The following is a 17,332-nucleotide window of genomic DNA, read 5'->3' as shown; positions in this document are numbered from 1 at the left end:
GCACAAAAGAATGTGTCACAAAAAATGCCTTTTACACAGATTGCAAAACAGAGACCACCTAATATCCACAAACTTGTAGTCTTGCTGTCGCTCTGTGGTCATATAGACTGTACAGGGAGCCATCTTATGATGAAATTTCAACATGATTACAGATTACAGAACAAAACTTCACACGGAGGAGTTTCAGTGATTCAAACATCTTCATCCAGCAGGACTGTTCTGTGTTTGACATCCTAATCAGTTAATCAGTTCCACTGGGAAAACAGATCTCTTAATTGATTCTTTCTGCTTGTGGTTAGGGTTAAAGGTCAGACACTCTGTAGAGGAACTGGCTGGTGGCTGGAGTTATTACAGTGAAATCTGGGTAGTGATGATGATGATGATGATGATGATGATGGCAGGCTGCTGCTTATGTATAAAACACAGACATTTATTTCCAGTCTTATTAAAAGCGGCACGAAGCCCATTCTGTCATTTCTGTGGTATGAAAAGTTCCCCCGGACAAACAGAAACACCAGCAGTGTCACTCTGGGAGAATAAAACTTGTCGGTGAAACCAAATATACTCATAAAATAAACACTGTGTCACTGCACTCCTTCTACGTTACACAAATGACTTTAATTAAGGATGCTTTGAGCTGGAAGACTCTGAAACATTCCCATGATGCTTGAAGTTGTTTTTTTTCTTCCTCTATGGAGAGATGTTTTGGAGTACACGTGTCTCCTTGGTTACAGGGGTGAAGAAGTGAACTGATTCTCAGTTGAAAAAAAAAAGTGGTCTGAACGCCGTGAGAAGGACACAGTTTCCGTGACTTCCAAAGACACACTGAAGCCCGCGCAGTGGATGTGTGTTAATGGATATCAAATTATCTACAGATCGCCTCGCGCGCGTCGCCGTGTTCATGCTTTTATGTCCAATTCAGTCTAATCTGAACGATAAAAACACAAATGTGTGAAACCAGAGAGCCTTGGCAATCATGGCCCACATCACGCGTTCTCTACGTCAGCAACTGCACGCACACACACAGACACGCACACATTCGCTCCGTGTGCAATGCTGCTGCTGCACGATAAAACGTGGTCGGTACCGGGATGATGGACCATCGATCCGAGGGGAACTGGGAAGAACCGGGAAACCATGGCAACGGGATTTTGGGGTTGAGTGAAGCAGGCGGTCGATAAGGGTGGGTTCAGGCAGCGCGAGGACCAGACATCCGCGGATCGATTGTCACAGGTACTGATAGGTGAACCGGGCGCTCGCGCGTGTGTGTGGCAGCACAGAAGCTGTCATCAGTCTCGATATTTCGGTAAGAACCCGAAGAGCAGCTCGTTCTCCTCACAGCTGCAGGCAGATGTTCGAATAATCTATCAGTTTCTGTCTGTGTGGCTCAACTTTTACGTTCTTTTACGTAATAAAAGCTGTAATGTAAGCTGTACTCTAACAGCTGGACACAGAGTGGGCGGGCTGATTAATCAGTGAAACCCTGTCCAGTGTTCATACTTTATGCTGCAGGTCATTCGACAGTCTTTTCTTTGATTTGTGCTCAGGTCTCATTTTTTCAATTCATGAATTAAAGTTTTCTCGTGTCACAAATCAAACTTTTCCAAAATAGTTCTGACCAATCTGTCATTTGTTAGTGTTGACTTTTTTTTTTCTAAAAGCTTTGATTTTACATCATTGTTAGTTTTTTTTATGTTTACATTTTATAATGATACATTATAGCAACATTTTCTTTATATTTTTCACGTTTTTTAAAAAATATATTTACATTTTATATTTTTTTCATCACAGAACTAATTTTACTTAATTTCTTATTTTGACCTTTCTTTGTAATGTATTATTTTATTTATATTTTAATTAATTAGACTGTTTTGCTTACCTTTTCACTTATTAGGTTAAACGTTTTAAGTTTTAATTTTCCAATTTTGACATTTTTGCGTCATATTTTGACTCTTTAGAATAGAATAGCCTTTATTGTCATTGTACAGAGTACAACGAAATTGGAGTGCCACTCCCTTGGTGCAAGATTCAATAATAAAAATAAATGTAAAATATAAAAAGTAAAATAAAACAATCACAAGTACTCAAACAATAGTAAGTACGATATATACAGGATAGCAGCATTAATATAATGACAGTATGAATAGCAGCATAATTAGTGGCATAATTTAGACTTTTTATGTCAAAATATCTCAAAATTCTAAGTTTCTTAGTGGTTAGTTCTTAAATGTATACTTTTCTTTCAGTTTCAGTTTTCATTTAAAAATGTTGCTGTATGTTTAAAGCTTTAATTTTTCTGATCACTTTTACGTTTTATCTCATGATTTTGATTTGGTGACTCAAACATTTTTGTTTGTTACGCTGGTGTTGGTCTGAGTGACATAAATTTAATCATCAAAGGCCTCCACACCAATTTGTTTGTGAGTGTAAGGACATTCAGTAACTGCATAAGTCCCTTAAAACAAATGTAAAAACTGAACTGTGAACAAATCCTCCTCTGTGGCACACAGAGGTAGAGCATATTTGTGCTGCTTAAAGCACAAATCTGCTCTTCTTCTGTATTTGTATAAGCTCTCAGGCGAGTCACTGTAATGCAGCAGCCCCTCGCTGTAGTCCTTACCAAATAAAAACTCCTGAATGGAGGGCATGGAAAGAGGAAGAGGAGGCTGAAGTAGGCGAACACAGAGACTCCACGCCCCAGACGTTTCTTTCTTCCTGCTCATCCATGCGTGCTTAAATTCCTCTGCACGGGTCGGAGCAGCGGCGTGAAAGATTGCTGCCTCACAGAAACAAACACACACATGCGCCCCACTAACATCAGACCCAGCAGCTCGCCACAGGACACGCATGTGATGCTCCAGCATGGATCCGGCTTATCCGTGAAGAATAAATCAAACACACGTGTTCTGCTGTCTTTAATGTTCAGGTCTGAGCCTCGTTACATCTTCATCTGCATAGAATCAATTATGTAGAGCTCACACGCACTCTGACCCAGTTTTCACTCCGGTTTACTCTGTGTGTTTCTTCTTCTACTCTTACTATCTCGTTGCAGTCTCTTTGTTTTTCTCTAATGAGCTCATATCTTTTCTTCCAGGTCTGCTGCTTCCTCGTGAATCATGTCTTCCTCCTCGTCCTCCTCCTCTTCCATGGAGCTGCCCTACTTCTGTCCTCGTTGCGGGGATGGGTTTCGGTTCTCATCTGTAGCTGAGCTCCGGGCGCACCTGGTCAGCCGACACACCTACGAGACCCTGCTGGTGCTCTCCCAGGTAACCAAGCAAATGATCATTTTCACGACTGGTTAACTGCTAAAGTACTTTTGTTGTGGAAGATTTCATGATATGTGACAAACTAAAGAGATTTGAGTTTACTGTCATGTGGAACAAAGAAATAATGTGTCCTCCCAGAGGCCACATCGTGGAAACGATTGCAATTTGGACACATAATAATGGATCTGATTGGGAAATCTGTCTGACATCACCCGGTGAATACGGAATATGGATGGAAAGCAGCTATATGGAGCTACAGAGACTCATTAGTTATTCTACATTAAAACAAACTGATGTTGTCTGTTTCATTTTTCAGCCTCTCAGATTTAAGATTTTCTGTTTCTGTTTGACACCTGCTGGTAATGAAGCTAGCCAACAATACATGACTTTGGTAGCTTTAATTTCCTAGCAAACATGGTTGAATTCCCAACATAATCTGCCTGGTCATAACTGATCATGCTAGGACTGCAAAAATAAACCATAGATCGATGGATGTTCGTGCTGTTTGCACACAGAAGTGAGGTCGTGTCAGACCTTAGAAAGGGAGAAAAACTGACCAGATTATTGCAACGAAGAAAATAAGTGGCTGTGTCTGACAGTTAATCTGGTTAGTGCATGGTTTGTGAATAGAAACAAACACAGGCTTTTATTTTTATTTTTCTAAATAATTAAGACTCTTAAACTGTTTAGATTTATGTGAATTCTGTCAAGCATCACCTCTCTGATCCTCATGTCAGCATCATAAACTCAGGGATGTAACTAATATTGTGAGTTTGTGACACCCATGAAATTTATACCAGTGTTATTCGTTTCTTCTCCTTCATTTTATTGAGAATATTTTAGTTCTTTGCATTCTAAAAGCGGTGCAGGACACATTTGAAGACAGTGAGACAGTAGGAGTGGCAGGTGGGTGGAACCACATTAGGGTTTGGCTTTACCCCCCCCCTTATTTAGAGTTATGATAGACAGGTAGAGGAAGATAGAGGAAGTCAGACGGGAGTCTCTGTGGACTCTGATGTTTGCAGATGACACTGTGTTCTATAGTTTGAGCAGGGAGAGGTGGAGGTATGCTCTGGAGAGGAAAAGAAGGTGAAGGTGAGTCAACCATCCAAAGCAATAGACAGTGCACAAGAGCGATGAGGAAGAGAGTGCAGGTAGGGTGGAGTGGGGGGAGAGTGTCAGGGGTAATTTGTGAATGAACGATAGCAGCAAGAGTGAAAGGAAGATTTACAGGATCGTTTGGAGACCATTGAGATGATCCAGATCTTCCACCTGTAACTAATACATTTTTTTTTAATGTCATCAGCCCTTGAACTGCGTTACCAGTGCCAGTATTAACTTTGTCTTAATGTTTCAGGCTCGGGTCAGAAGCTCCAGAACCAGTTCTCTCCTCCCACTCCCTAGCCCAGCTGTATCCCAAAGTCAGAGCACTTCTCTGGACATGGAACATCAAAGCCTGCCCCTGCCACTGGCCTGCTTGGATCTCGCCTCATCATCTGCCTCCGTCCAACTGCTCAGGGAGATGTTCGGTGCTTCAGATTGCCCTCTGCCTTCCTCTACGGTACATTCAGAAGGCCCCTCCACTGCTCTGGCCCTTCCTGGATCTGTGGATCTTTTTGCTGGGAAGAACCTTGGAGAGGTGAGGGTCCAGCTAGGCTTGGTGGAGATTGGGCTGGAAGAGCGACTGGGGCTCGGGCTGGATCATAAAATCGCCCGGACTTTCGCGGAGGTTGAGGAGAGGGTGAACCGACGCATGGCCCGACTGAAAGTAGAGCTACAGAGGAGAGAGATGGAGCTACAGCGGGCGAGGCGAGACAAGGAACGACTCAGGAGTGAGAAACAGGAAGTGGAAGAGAAAGCAGCCTACCTGTCCCGACAGGTGGGTGGGGCTTTAAGCAATGTTTTAAACACGATTTTGAAGTCGCTGTATATTCACTGTTCTATTTTTGTATTCCTGCAGGTCTCAGCTGCCATGGAGATGATGGAGAAATTAAAGAAAGATCTTACAGGGAAAGAGAAGGAGCTGAGCAAACGACAACAGTCAGTATCTGGACGTTTAGTGGATAAAACTGTGTTTTCAGGATTTATTTTCCCTCTTTTTATGGAACAAACAAGACATTTTTAGATGAAAGTTTTCTTCATTGCACCATTGTTATTATTCATTTATGATCAGCCACTTTTCTATGTTCTATGGACTAGTCATCACAATAACAATGGTAAAAAGTTTAACATGTTCACGTATTTATTTTAAATAGTGTACATTTTTTAACTTGTTCTGTAAATAGACAAGGTTGAAAAGACTAAACAGCAGTTTATGGCTGCAGTTCCCCTATTGTTCACTTGGGGCAGGGTGTAAAAGTAAATGAGTGCCCATAGACTTCCATGTTAAATTTTCCAACTTTACAGCAGAAATAAACATGTCTGCAGCCTGCTACAAAACCAGTTTCTGTTGGGTGTTTTAATTTGTTTATATCACACCTTTTTATTTTGTATGAAGGACTAAAGTTTGGAGTCCCTTTCCGATTTATCACCAATAAAATGACCAAGACATCCATAAATTCTTCTGAAAATTATAGAAAAAAAACACTTTTTCTTAGTGTAGCGCTTACCTAAATCTTACCGAGCTTTAAAGTTTCCTCTAGTACTACACTCATCCAGTAATAGATCTCCAAGCACTGCAGGCAGCAACTGCTGAGGTTGTTTTTGGCTAATTTTACTCAGCCCTCAGTGGCAAACTTGAACTCTGGTGTAGAATGTAAGGCAAGTATGTGGAGGTGAATGGGGTCAGATTTAAATACCAAGTAGGAAGTGCTTTGGGCATTAAAATCTTTTGCACTCGTATCCTCTGGCAGCAGTAGATGCAGTGTGGCAGAATTTGTCGTGTGGTCAGTTTTTGTTTGTGGAAAATGAAACACTAATAGCAGAAGCAAACAGCATGTAATGTAATATCATGGAACTACAGCGCGCTGAGCACAGAAACACGGTGCACAGGCAGAGGACACGTCATGTTTAATCTGCCTCACTCTGTGTTTCTCTCTGTCTCTCTCTAACACACACACACACACACACACACACACACACACACACACACACACACACACACACACACACACACACACACACACACACACACTCTGCTGCGGTTTGCTGGGATGATAAATGTAAGATGACAATGAGGCAGAGCAGCCCGAGGGTGTGTATTTTTGGGAGGTCACTCGGTTTGTTTTGCGTGTTTTTTGTGCCGTCTATCTTATTTAACTTATTTATCATTTGGGTCACTGAATAACGTGTACATTCTGAACTGTGTGTGTTTTTCAGGGAGATGGTGGACATTGAGCATTTTTTGAGGGAGACGGCAGACAAAGAGGCCGAAGCCAAATCCAGGCTGCAGGTGATGCAGGAGATCTTCTGTTGTTGGTTCTTTTGTAATTAAACTCTGGGTGGTTTATTTTGATTTGTTTGACAAGAGTGATGCGTGAGATTAATCTGACCCAGCTCACACAGGGTAACCCGACAGTTTTTATAGTGGGGTTGGCCAAGATGAGGCTGTTATTTACACATGAAACGACGTATTGGAGGGGGGCAAGTATGCAGCATGTGCACTCGTCTATGAAATAATCCTTTGTCATTCAAAACCTGTACAGTTTTATATTATACTTTATATTTTAACTTAACCTTTTCTTCCCACATAGTTTGGTTAGATTTTTAGATTAGAGTTTGGGTCAAAATCATAGAGTTCATGTACAAGAACGTGTTCAGATTCCAGAGAGAAAATAAAGGACACTGGGCAGAGTTAATATACAAAAAGCAAGCTTTTGTTGGCAACTTAAGAAAACTCCTGCAAAATGCACAGATGTTAATTCTATTGCGAGTTAAATATGTAAGTATCTGTCATAGGACTCCTTTCAGGCCTTAGTGTCATCCAGGCTGTTTAGTCTGTGGGCCCACAAACACTGTTGTCACTCAAACTAGAACTGTAAACAATTTTAAAACACATCCATTGAAATTGGATCTTAACCCACACTGAGTTAAGAGACCCACAATGAACATGAGGAACATGGGGGTGCACATGCAGCGCAAACAAGAAATTTAACTGACACGGGTGCAGATAACAGTGCACACACACAGTGAAACTAATGCGAGTGGCGTGAACAATCACAAAGGAAGGAAAACTACAAGACATTCACAAAAATACCCAAAATATTCGATTTCAATAACAAACCCAAAAGTGACTCATCAAACTTGCTCTAAGGCAAACCCTGCCTTGTTTGCCTCGTCCTCTTCCCCTACTACAGCTTTCCAGCCAGTCCTGGGTCTGTCCCAGAGCCTCCTCTCAGTTGGACATGCCCAAAACACCTCACCCAGAAGGGTCCCAGGAGGCATCCGAGTCAAAGGCTAACTCAGTGTGGAGGAGTAGCGGCTCTACTCAGAGTACCAACCAAACGGCAGAGACCCTAAACCTCATTCTTTCTGTCACTACCCAGAACCTGTGGCCACATGTGAGGGTGGTAATGTAAAACAACAGCTTTACTTTCATGCTCAGCTCTCTTTTCACCACATCAGACCGGTACAGGGTCTGCATCACCGCAATGCCACACCAGTCTATTCATCAATCTCCTGCTGCTTTCTTCTCTCACCCATTAACGAGACCCCGAGATACTTGAACTCTTCCACTTGGGGTAGCGATCATTTCCAACCTGTCCTCAGACTTTGAGGTCCAATTTCCTGATCCATGCTGGAGCTCATTGCTCAATAAAGCCATCAGAGCCAGACTGTCCAGTAATGTCCTGGTGAAGTCCAAAAGCCACTGAGCACAAGTCTGTCTTATTGCCTTGGGCAAACGCCCACATATTCCTGAATATCCTTGAGAAGAGCTGGTCCAGTGCTTCCTGACTAGGATGAAAACCTCATTGTTCTTCCTGAATTGTAACTAAAGACAGCCTCTCTTCTCAAGGACATTGGCTGCTGGCAATGCTAAGGACTGTAGAGCTGGAATGAGATATTCCACTCAATTCAGTTTTCTTTAGTCATGTCTTGGTGCTTCATAGTGTAAGAGAACCTCTTACAACTTCATGTTAGTTCATGATTGTGGGGTGTGTTAGTAATTCCTATCAAAAACCTTTGGTATTCAGATGCAGCTTACAGTAAACATACAGAAGTCAGCAAATCTGATAAAATCTTTCTGTTGTGGTGCTTCGCTTGATTACAGATGTTCATTGAGACACTGCTGGAGCGAGCAGATTGCGCAGAGAGACGGCTCCTGATGCTTGGCTCGCACGAACATCGCAACCTCTTCCCAGACAGTGACGGGTACGCATACACCGAGCCCTATTTGCTCACTGAGGTTTACGAACCTACACGGAGCCAAGGGGGACGCAGTCTGGATGGCAGCACTGATGACATCATTGCAAATAAGATGCAGGAAACCATTGGAAACAGGGTGGGAAATACAAACAAACATCTTTGATTAAAGTATTCATGAGAGTATGTATTGTCTATAGAGAGGAGCAGGACCTGGAATTTGTTAGGTCTCACTCAACATTTCCTCATCCTGCTCTTCCAGAGGAGTTATAGCGTGTCGAGCTCCTACAGGCTGGGAGAGCAGCTGCATGGACACCATCGCTACAGGTACCTGAACACACCTGACTCTTTCAAAGAGTTTACAGTGTCAGTGAAACGCTCACACCTCCTCTCGGTTTCTGTCATCAAGTGGTCTTGCTGGACGAATGCGAACCTCGTCTCTGGGTTCGGGGGGTTGGAACTGCGAGGCGGCATCAACCCATCTCCATCCGAATCCCTACGCCCAACCCTGGACTCAACGAGAGAGAGGAGAAGGAGGAGAAGATGGGAGGAGGGAGAGGTTCTGGTATGCAGATGTTTGTTTTGTGACTTTTATTTTGAACAGGGCTTAAAATTTTAAAGAGCAAGTCTTTCTTCTGCTGTGATTTCAGGACTGCGGAAGAGGGATGGGGGAGAACGTGGAAGAAAAGAAACTTTCGTCACCATAGCACCGAGGAGGAAGACGAGGAGGAAGAGGAGGAAGAGGAGGAAGATGAGGAACTGTGGACCAGTGCTGAGATGAGGAGACTCATCTTTGCCAGGACACACACACCTGGATCAGGTATATAATTTCTGCCCATCATTCCTGTGGTCTTTCTTTTCCCCTCTGGCTGTTACAGGCTGCTTTAATGCAAAACTTCCTGTGGCTGCTTCACAATAAAAGCTTCTGCCTTTCATTACTCTGCTCTCCTGACCCAGATACCCCCTCTTCCGTCCGCTCCACACCCTCCCGTTGCTTTGGTGACAGACAGCTGGTAGCAGACACCCTGCGGCTGAGGGCGGGCCTTTTTTGCATCTTCCCATATTTGGACGTGCGCTCAATGCTGCGTGCAGCCGAGGTGTGCTCTGATTGGCGGTTCGTTGCCAGGCACCCTGCTGTTTGGACACGCCTCCAGCTGGAGAATGCCAGAGTGTCTACAGAGGTATTGAAGTCCTCATCATCTTCAGATAGTTACTAATGTCATCCTCTTATAGCTGTCCCTGATAATCTGCTGGCCATGTAACATTTAACTTGTCCGCCATTTTGGACATGTGACAGTCATGGTGACAGTGTAGGGTGAAGGGAATAACGCCCCACTCACACAGGTTTAGAAACTAGTCAGTGACCCCCTGGCAACCACTGGTTGCTAGGGGAAAATGTGTATTGTGCATGTTTGCAAAAACATACATGTGATTGCTTTAGTCACTAGCAGAATGCCAAGGTCACCTCCACTTTGCATGAAAGAAACTGAAAACTGCAACACTAACCACTTCATGCTTTCAGTTTGGGTATTTCCATCCAAACTTAAGTTTGGCTGGTTGGTTTTCTTTTTTGACTTCATACTTGGAATTTGTCTTTTTTCCATAATTTTAGCCTTGCGATTACAAGATGGGGCATAGTAGCTTCAACAGAAAGATAAAAGAAAGAGCAGCATCTATACAAAATAAATATGTGTTTGCTTTTTGTCTCAGTTTTAAAATTGTTGCTAATTTAAAACTGTGTTCACACATAGAAACCTTAATTAGGCAGAATATTCTTTATTCAGTACTACTCCAAAATCAGATTTTTATTCAATAAACAGTTACTGTCTTGTAGTATTAAACTGTGTGGCAGAGTGACTACATGAAAGATGTTGTCAGGGAAAAAATGCAGGAATTATTAGGTTTATACTTTAAAATGTTTATTTTCACATTTAAAATGTTTTTCTTTGTGTGTAGTTCCTGACGACGCTGTCACAGTGGTGCACTCAAACTCAGGCCGTGGTGCTCAGCAACCTGAAGCCTCGAAGTCGTCGAGCCAATGAGACACGAGAGGATTACCACAGAAACATACGGTAAATTAAACTCAAGGTTTGACTTTCTGTACTTCTGAGGGCCCTGGTTGTAGCCCAAGCATAGGTTAAGTCTTTAATGTTACTGGCAAGCCAAAATGTCCAGACGGTGATGATTTAAACCAAAAATAACCACTGAGTCAATAATAATAATAATGGATTGGATTTATATAGCGCTTTTCAAGCCACCCAAAGCGCTTTACAATGCCACTATTCAAGCCCTCATTCAAACCTAATTATTTACATTTTGAGGATTAATTTTTGTCCCCACAGTGTGACTGTGTGAGTTGTGTCCCTACAAAATCAAAAATCCAAGCCCACAAACACACACCGCTCTCAAGGATTAATGCTGCTACCGAGGAAATGTACAAGCTTTTCTTATCTTTTTGAAATGCATGTTGTCATGGTAACGCAGCTGTTATCTGATTGGTCAGTGCTCAGTGCATTAACAGGTTTCTGAGACGTTACAAGAGAAGAAAGCTGTCCTGTGAGTGGATTGTGGGTACTGTAGTTGGCATACGTCTGTTTGTGTGTCAATCAGAGGGAGTGTGGAGCCCGGGGTGGAGGCCCTGCTGCGGTCAGCAGGGGGCAGCTTGCTCCATCTGTCTATCTCTCAGTGTCCCCACATCCTCACCGATAGGACCCTGTGGCTGGCCAGCTGCTACAGCAGGAACCTGCAGATGCTCACATACAGGTGAGGCTGTTTACCTGTCCCCTTCTTCACCTGTCTGTCCGCTTACTCGACTGTCTGTCTGGTCCTCTGCAGGAGTTCATCAGATCCTCTCGGTCAGGAGGTTCTCTGGGCTTTGGGTGCTGGATGCAGGAGCATCACCAGCCTGCAGGTGGCGCCTGCTCATCCCTGGTTAGTACACACACACACAGTCCACTGTGATAGCTCCATACTGAAAAACAACAAATCTGTTTCCCTTTTTCTAAAAAAAAAAAAAAATTCCTGTCCTGTCTGCTGTGAATCCAGTCTAGAGTGCAGGAACAAATGAGCAGATTTGAGTCACCTTGACACCAGTCTTTTTCTCTCTTCAATATTTCCAGCCAACAGCCAACTCGTTTTGGTAACCGCTGCTTGCAGACAATTGGCCGTTGCTGGCCACACCTCCGCTCTCTCAGTGTGGGCGGAGCTGGCTGTGGGACTCAGGGGTTGGTTGCTGCTGGTCAGTGAAAAATATGGTTATTGACATTTTTGTTTCTTCTCCTACATGCTTGTACAGATTAAATCCGTAGTAACTGTAAAGTTACAGTTTATTTTGGTGTAAAAATACAATGCATTATACCATTAGCTGTGTGGGGGTTTTTTTGTTGTGTGTTTTGTGTGCAGTACGCAACTGTGCTCAGCTACAGGTGCTGGAGTTGGAGCGTATTACTGACCTCGGCCTGCAGGCGGCGACAGAGCTGTGTAAGGCTGGACTGAAGAAGAACCTGCAGACGTTGATCTTGACACACACGCCCGTGAGCGGTCAGGCCATCCTGCACTTCCACAGTGAGTCTCTGTAACTGAAGGCAACACAGAAATGTGAGATTATTATTAATCAATGATTGCTGATGACTCCTCTGTGTACCTGTGCAGGTGAGTGTGAGAACATCAGGTCAATCATTGTCGAGGTCTCTGCGTCAGATTACTTTGAAGAACCGGACACTGAGGAAGCACAACATCTGTTTGGAGAGATTCTCAGTACACTGAAGGTGAGTTATAAATACTGCTCTTTGATTGGCTGTCAGGACAAGCAGACAAATATTTATTTCAATGTAAAGTGTGCACTGAGAGAAAATAAGACTGGGCTTATGGGCAGGGGGCTAAATCAGCTGCTCCTCAGCAGGCTCCACAAATATGATCAATCACCCTTGAGGAACTACAAAAAAGCCAAGTATAAGACAAAGAAGGATTATTTTTAACTGTGAATCACTAAAAGCTCATCTAGAATAAAAATGTGGAACAGTAAATTAGCAGAATAGTTCCCCTCAAATGTACTTCACTTATGTTTAACATGAAACATTAAAACATCAAATAAAACACAAATATAAACAAGAGTAGCTCACATTTGCTGCTTGTCCCACAAGTTCCTGACACTGCCCCCTGGTGACTGTACATAGCTACAACATGGGTCTGCAAAGCTCTGGACTTGGGTTTAATGTTTTTCTTGGAATGATGTGCCTGAGACGTGCCAGTCATAAATAAACCCCGCTCTGAATTGCTCAAAGACAAAAACACTTTGGTCACTATCGGCTTCATGAATACTTAATAAATCATCACAAACATCACAAACAACTGACATCACTGACAGTCACTTTACAACTTGCTTTGTTTTTAGAACTGCAGAAGCAGTTCTACAAGTTTTTCAAGCTCTCAAAATACTTCTGGAAGTGTGCTTTCAACAAGCAGAGTGCATCAGTTCACTCTGCACTCGTGTGATTTTCGGACATTTGTGACAAACTGTCTACAGACAGAAACCCTCTGACCAATTCAGGATACATCCGTATAACGGTGCAGGCATACAAATCTGTACAAATGCAATCCCACAACGTCAAACTCAGTGGTCAGAACATGCTTGTACTACTTAACCACAATGTTTTTGTATTTTCCTGTAAATCTGTAAATGGTCATGGTTGGATTTACCAAGGATCTAATTTCCTTTAAATAAACCCAACTCTGGACGACTTAACTGGAGAGGAAGTTTTTTTTAGGTCAGCTTTAAAACTCAGAGAGACTTTAAGCACAGACCACCTTCATGTTGTCATTTTTGTGCCCCTTCAGGTTCTTCAGACGCGTCCTGGTGTGAGTGACGTCCTGCAGGTTAAAGCCGACAGTTTCTCCTGACCTCAGCGCAAACTGCTTTCTTTTATACGTGAGAACGTCTAAATCTGGGTTTTGTGTTTGTTTTTTTTTTAACCTGAAGCCATTAATCTTTCCCTGAACTAATGTGTGCAATATTTACTACACACTGGCCCAAACTGTTTATGAAACTGTTTTTTGAGGAAATAGGTTACCTGTAGCTTGATTTATTGAAAAAAAAAAGAAAGAAAAAGAATAAAAGGTATTTAATGTGTTTTTAGGAATTTAGGCTAAAATAAACCATACTTATCCCTTAATATCTGTGCTAAACCCATGCAAAGCAGTCAAGTCCCATGGCGTCAAATACTGCCACTCTATCTGATGCTGCTGTTGTCCTATTGATAGGTTTCCTTTGGCTTGATTGTCCTGACATATCTAACAGTCCTCTTTTAAAGCTACTTATTTCAAAAATTGTTTAAATCCTTCAAAATCAAATTAAAGCTGAAAAGCTCAACAGAACTAAACACTGTGTTAAAGAAAAAGCAGTAGTTTGGTGTAATACCACTGTATACCCAAAGAGAGTGCAGCGACTCAGTGGAGACTTTTTTAACCAGAAAAATGATTAAAGTTATATAAGAAAAAAAAAACCTCTCAAGGAAATGGGGCTGCTAAAAGAAATTAGTTAGCTGTAGGCACGGAAAACTACTTGGTCAAGTTTGTTTGGTTTTTTTTTAAAGGCAATAAGTAGGGCTGTGCGATATGACCAAAATCTCATATCCCGATATAAAACATCTATCGTCCGATAACGATATAAATCACAAAAAATGTAATATTTTCTGTAAATTCTGTGAATCTCGGGTAGGTGAAGTGTTTCCAGCTGGGCATCTTGTACCTGGAGTTGAGTGTTTTAACCGATGCATGAAACTACACATTTTTAGACATAAGTTGTAAAGGCCGCCGTTTTCTTTGTATTTATTACACGGCGTGCTGCGGGGAAAAGCCTGTTCTTTTTAGCACCTGACGGCTCTTTTTTTGCTTCTCATCCGTCAATACTCTGCATCTTTCACGTGATTCCGTTTATTTTGAAAAGCCTCAATAGGATCTTGAGCTTTATTGTGAAAGGTTTATGTGGAAAATAAACAAGCGGACATGCGATGGTTTTACCATCGTTGTTGCTAACGACAACCCATAAAAAGAGACGCTTGTCCGTCCGTAGTGTGGTTATATTAAATATAAGAGAAAGAGAGAACTTTAAGAAATTAATATAGCCACTACAGTGACCATCAAAACCATGAAAAAATATTGCCATAAACAGTTTATTTTGCGACACCACGAAACAAACGATAGCGTAAAATGAAACGTTTTTATATCGTCATCCGATATATATCGTTATATCGAACAGCCCTAGCAATAAGTATGGCCTTATGTTAAAAAATTATGTTTAAATGGCATGATACGAAAGGGCCCTTCACAAGCGTCGATACATGAAGAACAAACACCAATTTTCATTTTATCTTTGAGATGCCACTGGCTAAGAAACATGGCAGTATTTGGAACTCTGAGAATGAGACTGGGCTAATCGAGGTCATCTTAAAGCTTTTAAAATCTATTAATAATACAAATAGGACAGACTAAGTGGCAATCAGGCTAAAGCAGGCTAACCCCTGCTCACTCCAAAAGACTAAAACTCAAAAAGTACATCTGAGGTTTCATATTTTCTTAAGCTTTAATTTTCCTGCAGGTCTTTTTTTTTTTATATTATGAACAGCTTCTAACATTAAAAATAAGACTTAAAATAATTGTATGAGTCACTCATTGAGTGAAATGGGAAGGCAAGACCTCAAACTAAAATCTTGATCCTTTAACTTTTACTTAAAAGTGTGAATAAGAACTTTTTCTACCATAGTGACCTCTTTTTTTAGCACTCTTTCTCCTCACGAATCTTAGAGCCCTTTAACTTTTATTCATCTCTTCTATTTTTGCAATAACTCAGACCTCAACAAAGTTGAGGCACCTCTAATAAACCTTTATTTACCCTTATCAAACAGAACATCGTTGTTCCGCAAATAAGAGCCATACTTGTTGTATTGAAGTAATCATAACCTTTAGTCTTACCTCAAGTTTTAACAGAACCCTTGTTCATTATTTTTACCTTAAATATAAGCACAAGAACCCACATATGCACAAAGACTTTTTGCACAAGCAAGCAGGGCGCATTGAATTATGCACCAAAGACATCAGTCGAATCAACCTGTCAGTGAGACCTGCAGATGTGTTGATAAAAAAATGTGTCTTTTAGCAACCCCTAGAAGCTGCAGATGCTACCTGTGTGGTTTCCCCATCAATAAATCACTTCCTCATCAGGTTTGTGTCTCCTCTTGATTAATTATGTTGTAAAACAATCAAGATATGTTCGTCTTCTACAATCAAAGGTTTCTGTTTCTAATGTTGGACTGGAATCTGCTGTCCTTAATTGTGCCCTATGCAATGCTTTGTCACATGTGAAACACTTTGTATTTCCACTTAAAAATAAAAATGTTCCTTGAGTCTCTCAGTTACCTCAAACAGCCTATGGACTCATTCCTGTCTGATGAACGTGAGATGGAAATCTAAAGGATCTAAGGATGTGACGTTTGAACACAAAAATAAAACCTGATGTGGCTGCACACAGGATTTAGGTCCCAGTCGCACAGGCTTAAAGATCAGGGGTTGTGAGGGCAAATTGTTTGCAATCCACCCCTGAGAAGTCGTGGCTCAGTGTTTGTGGACTCAGTCATTTGGGGATTTTTGCTTAGAACCTAACCGATAATTGTTTGCAGAACCCCCTGCCGAATCTTTAAACTGTTTAAACTATAAAAAAAAAATAGGCATTTATTGACAACATTAGCATTTTTTTACCATATCCAAAATTCATGGTTTTCAACAATTCATGCGTGCTCTAGGAATGTAACCCTCGTGAATTCTGGGGGTCTACTGTATTTGCCAAGTGATTCCTGGAGGTTGAGACCTGTTACTAAAGTTACATTTGCTGAGGCTTACAGAATCACTTCCAAAATAGAGAAAAGTTTATATTTCCTGACCTATTGGTGACTGGTTACCAGTAGTTACAAGGGGAGACTGGTTGCAAAGAGGTGTACAGTGCTGCACCAAAACCCTCATTCTTGTTGGTTTGGTTGCCCAAACAAGTGTGTGGAAAATGCAAACTATGGGCAAGCAGCTGTTCAGTATTTTGAGCTCTAGTGAAGTTAGAAAAAGTGAAATGGAAATTGGAAATAGAGGACTCTAAAAGTAAAAGTTATGCCTCTGCATTGTCTCCGATTCTGGTTTGCAAGCTTCCTACAGCTCGGTGAGTTGTTAGCGAGTGTTTCGGAACAAGCTGGCATCTTCCATACAATATTCAGGTGACCATGGCAAACTGCTAGCAACCAAAGCAATCGCAAGATGGTTTTCGCCAGCCAGGAGGGGAATGCCCATCTTGGAAGGGGGTCACTAACTGGTTACTAGGCCTTTGTAACTGGCAGGTTTAAGTCATGTAACAGCAAAACCTTAATATGTGCTGCCTTTTCAGCTGCTGTACAACACTCATGACATACAGTATAGAGTAGTAATACGTTGTAAGTGGATGTTGTGGGTGATAGCAGCTCGCTGCCTGCAGTTCAATTAACAGCCACAGGGGTCATTCATAGTAACAGCTTTTTGAAGATTAAATGTGGGCCACATTATACCCACCACATTGATTGCTTTGGGCACGAGGAGTGGTGTCGTCACACAACCATATCCATTTGGAACTGCCATACAGCACTGTTGTACCAAGGGCAAGAACGGTGAGTATAATCGCCGTAAAAGACATTGAGAACCACCAGCTTCCTCTGCAGCTTCTGAGATACACAAATATCACCTGGTCAGCGTTG

The 17,332-nt window shown here is 41.9% G+C and overlaps 2 protein-coding genes and 1 long non-coding RNA gene across 6 annotated transcripts in view; 2 read left to right on the top strand and 1 right to left on the bottom strand.

Annotated features, from left to right (window-relative positions):
- Positions 1–17,332, top strand: part of LOC113019455 (deleted in malignant brain tumors 1 protein-like) — a 616,212-nt gene that overhangs the window by 198,771 nt on the left and 400,109 nt on the right. The window lies entirely within an intron of this gene.
- LOC113019462 (F-box only protein 41) lies at positions 1,033–14,185 on the top strand. Of its 4 annotated transcripts, none has more exons than XM_026163198.1 (17): positions 1,033–1,233; positions 3,095–3,266; positions 4,624–5,145; positions 5,227–5,306; positions 6,585–6,657; positions 8,476–8,706; positions 8,830–8,894; positions 8,977–9,132; positions 9,218–9,387; positions 9,525–9,748; positions 10,524–10,639; positions 11,178–11,330; positions 11,403–11,498; positions 11,687–11,805; positions 11,970–12,131; positions 12,219–12,334; positions 13,404–14,185. In XM_026163198.1, exons 2-17 carry the CDS (start codon positions 3,117–3,119, stop codon positions 13,464–13,466), a joined length of 2,496 nt encoding a protein of 831 aa, XP_026018983.1. In that variant the 5' UTR covers positions 1,033–1,233; positions 3,095–3,116; the 3' UTR covers positions 13,467–14,185. The 4 variants fall into 4 exon arrangements, with proteins under 4 accessions (XP_026018983.1, XP_026018984.1, XP_026018982.1 ...); XM_026163199.1 differs by lacking the exon at positions 1,033–1,233 and adding an exon at positions 1,248–1,306; XM_026163197.1 differs by lacking the exon at positions 1,033–1,233 and adding an exon at positions 2,498–2,926.
- LOC113019496 (uncharacterized) lies at positions 11,749–17,214 on the bottom strand. Its single transcript, XR_003272021.1, has 3 exons — positions 17,151–17,214; positions 12,020–12,145; positions 11,749–11,799 (listed from the first exon to the last, which is right to left on the bottom strand). It is a non-coding gene; the product is annotated as an uncharacterized LOC113019496 (long non-coding RNA).

This window comes from Astatotilapia calliptera, chromosome 3, assembly GCF_900246225.1.
Source record: "Astatotilapia calliptera chromosome 3, fAstCal1.2, whole genome shotgun sequence".
Classification (NCBI taxonomy): Eukaryota; Metazoa; Chordata; class Actinopteri; order Cichliformes; family Cichlidae; genus Astatotilapia; species Astatotilapia calliptera.
Note: the sequence above shows the minus strand (reverse complement) of the source record. Positions and strands in the feature narration are given on the sequence as shown.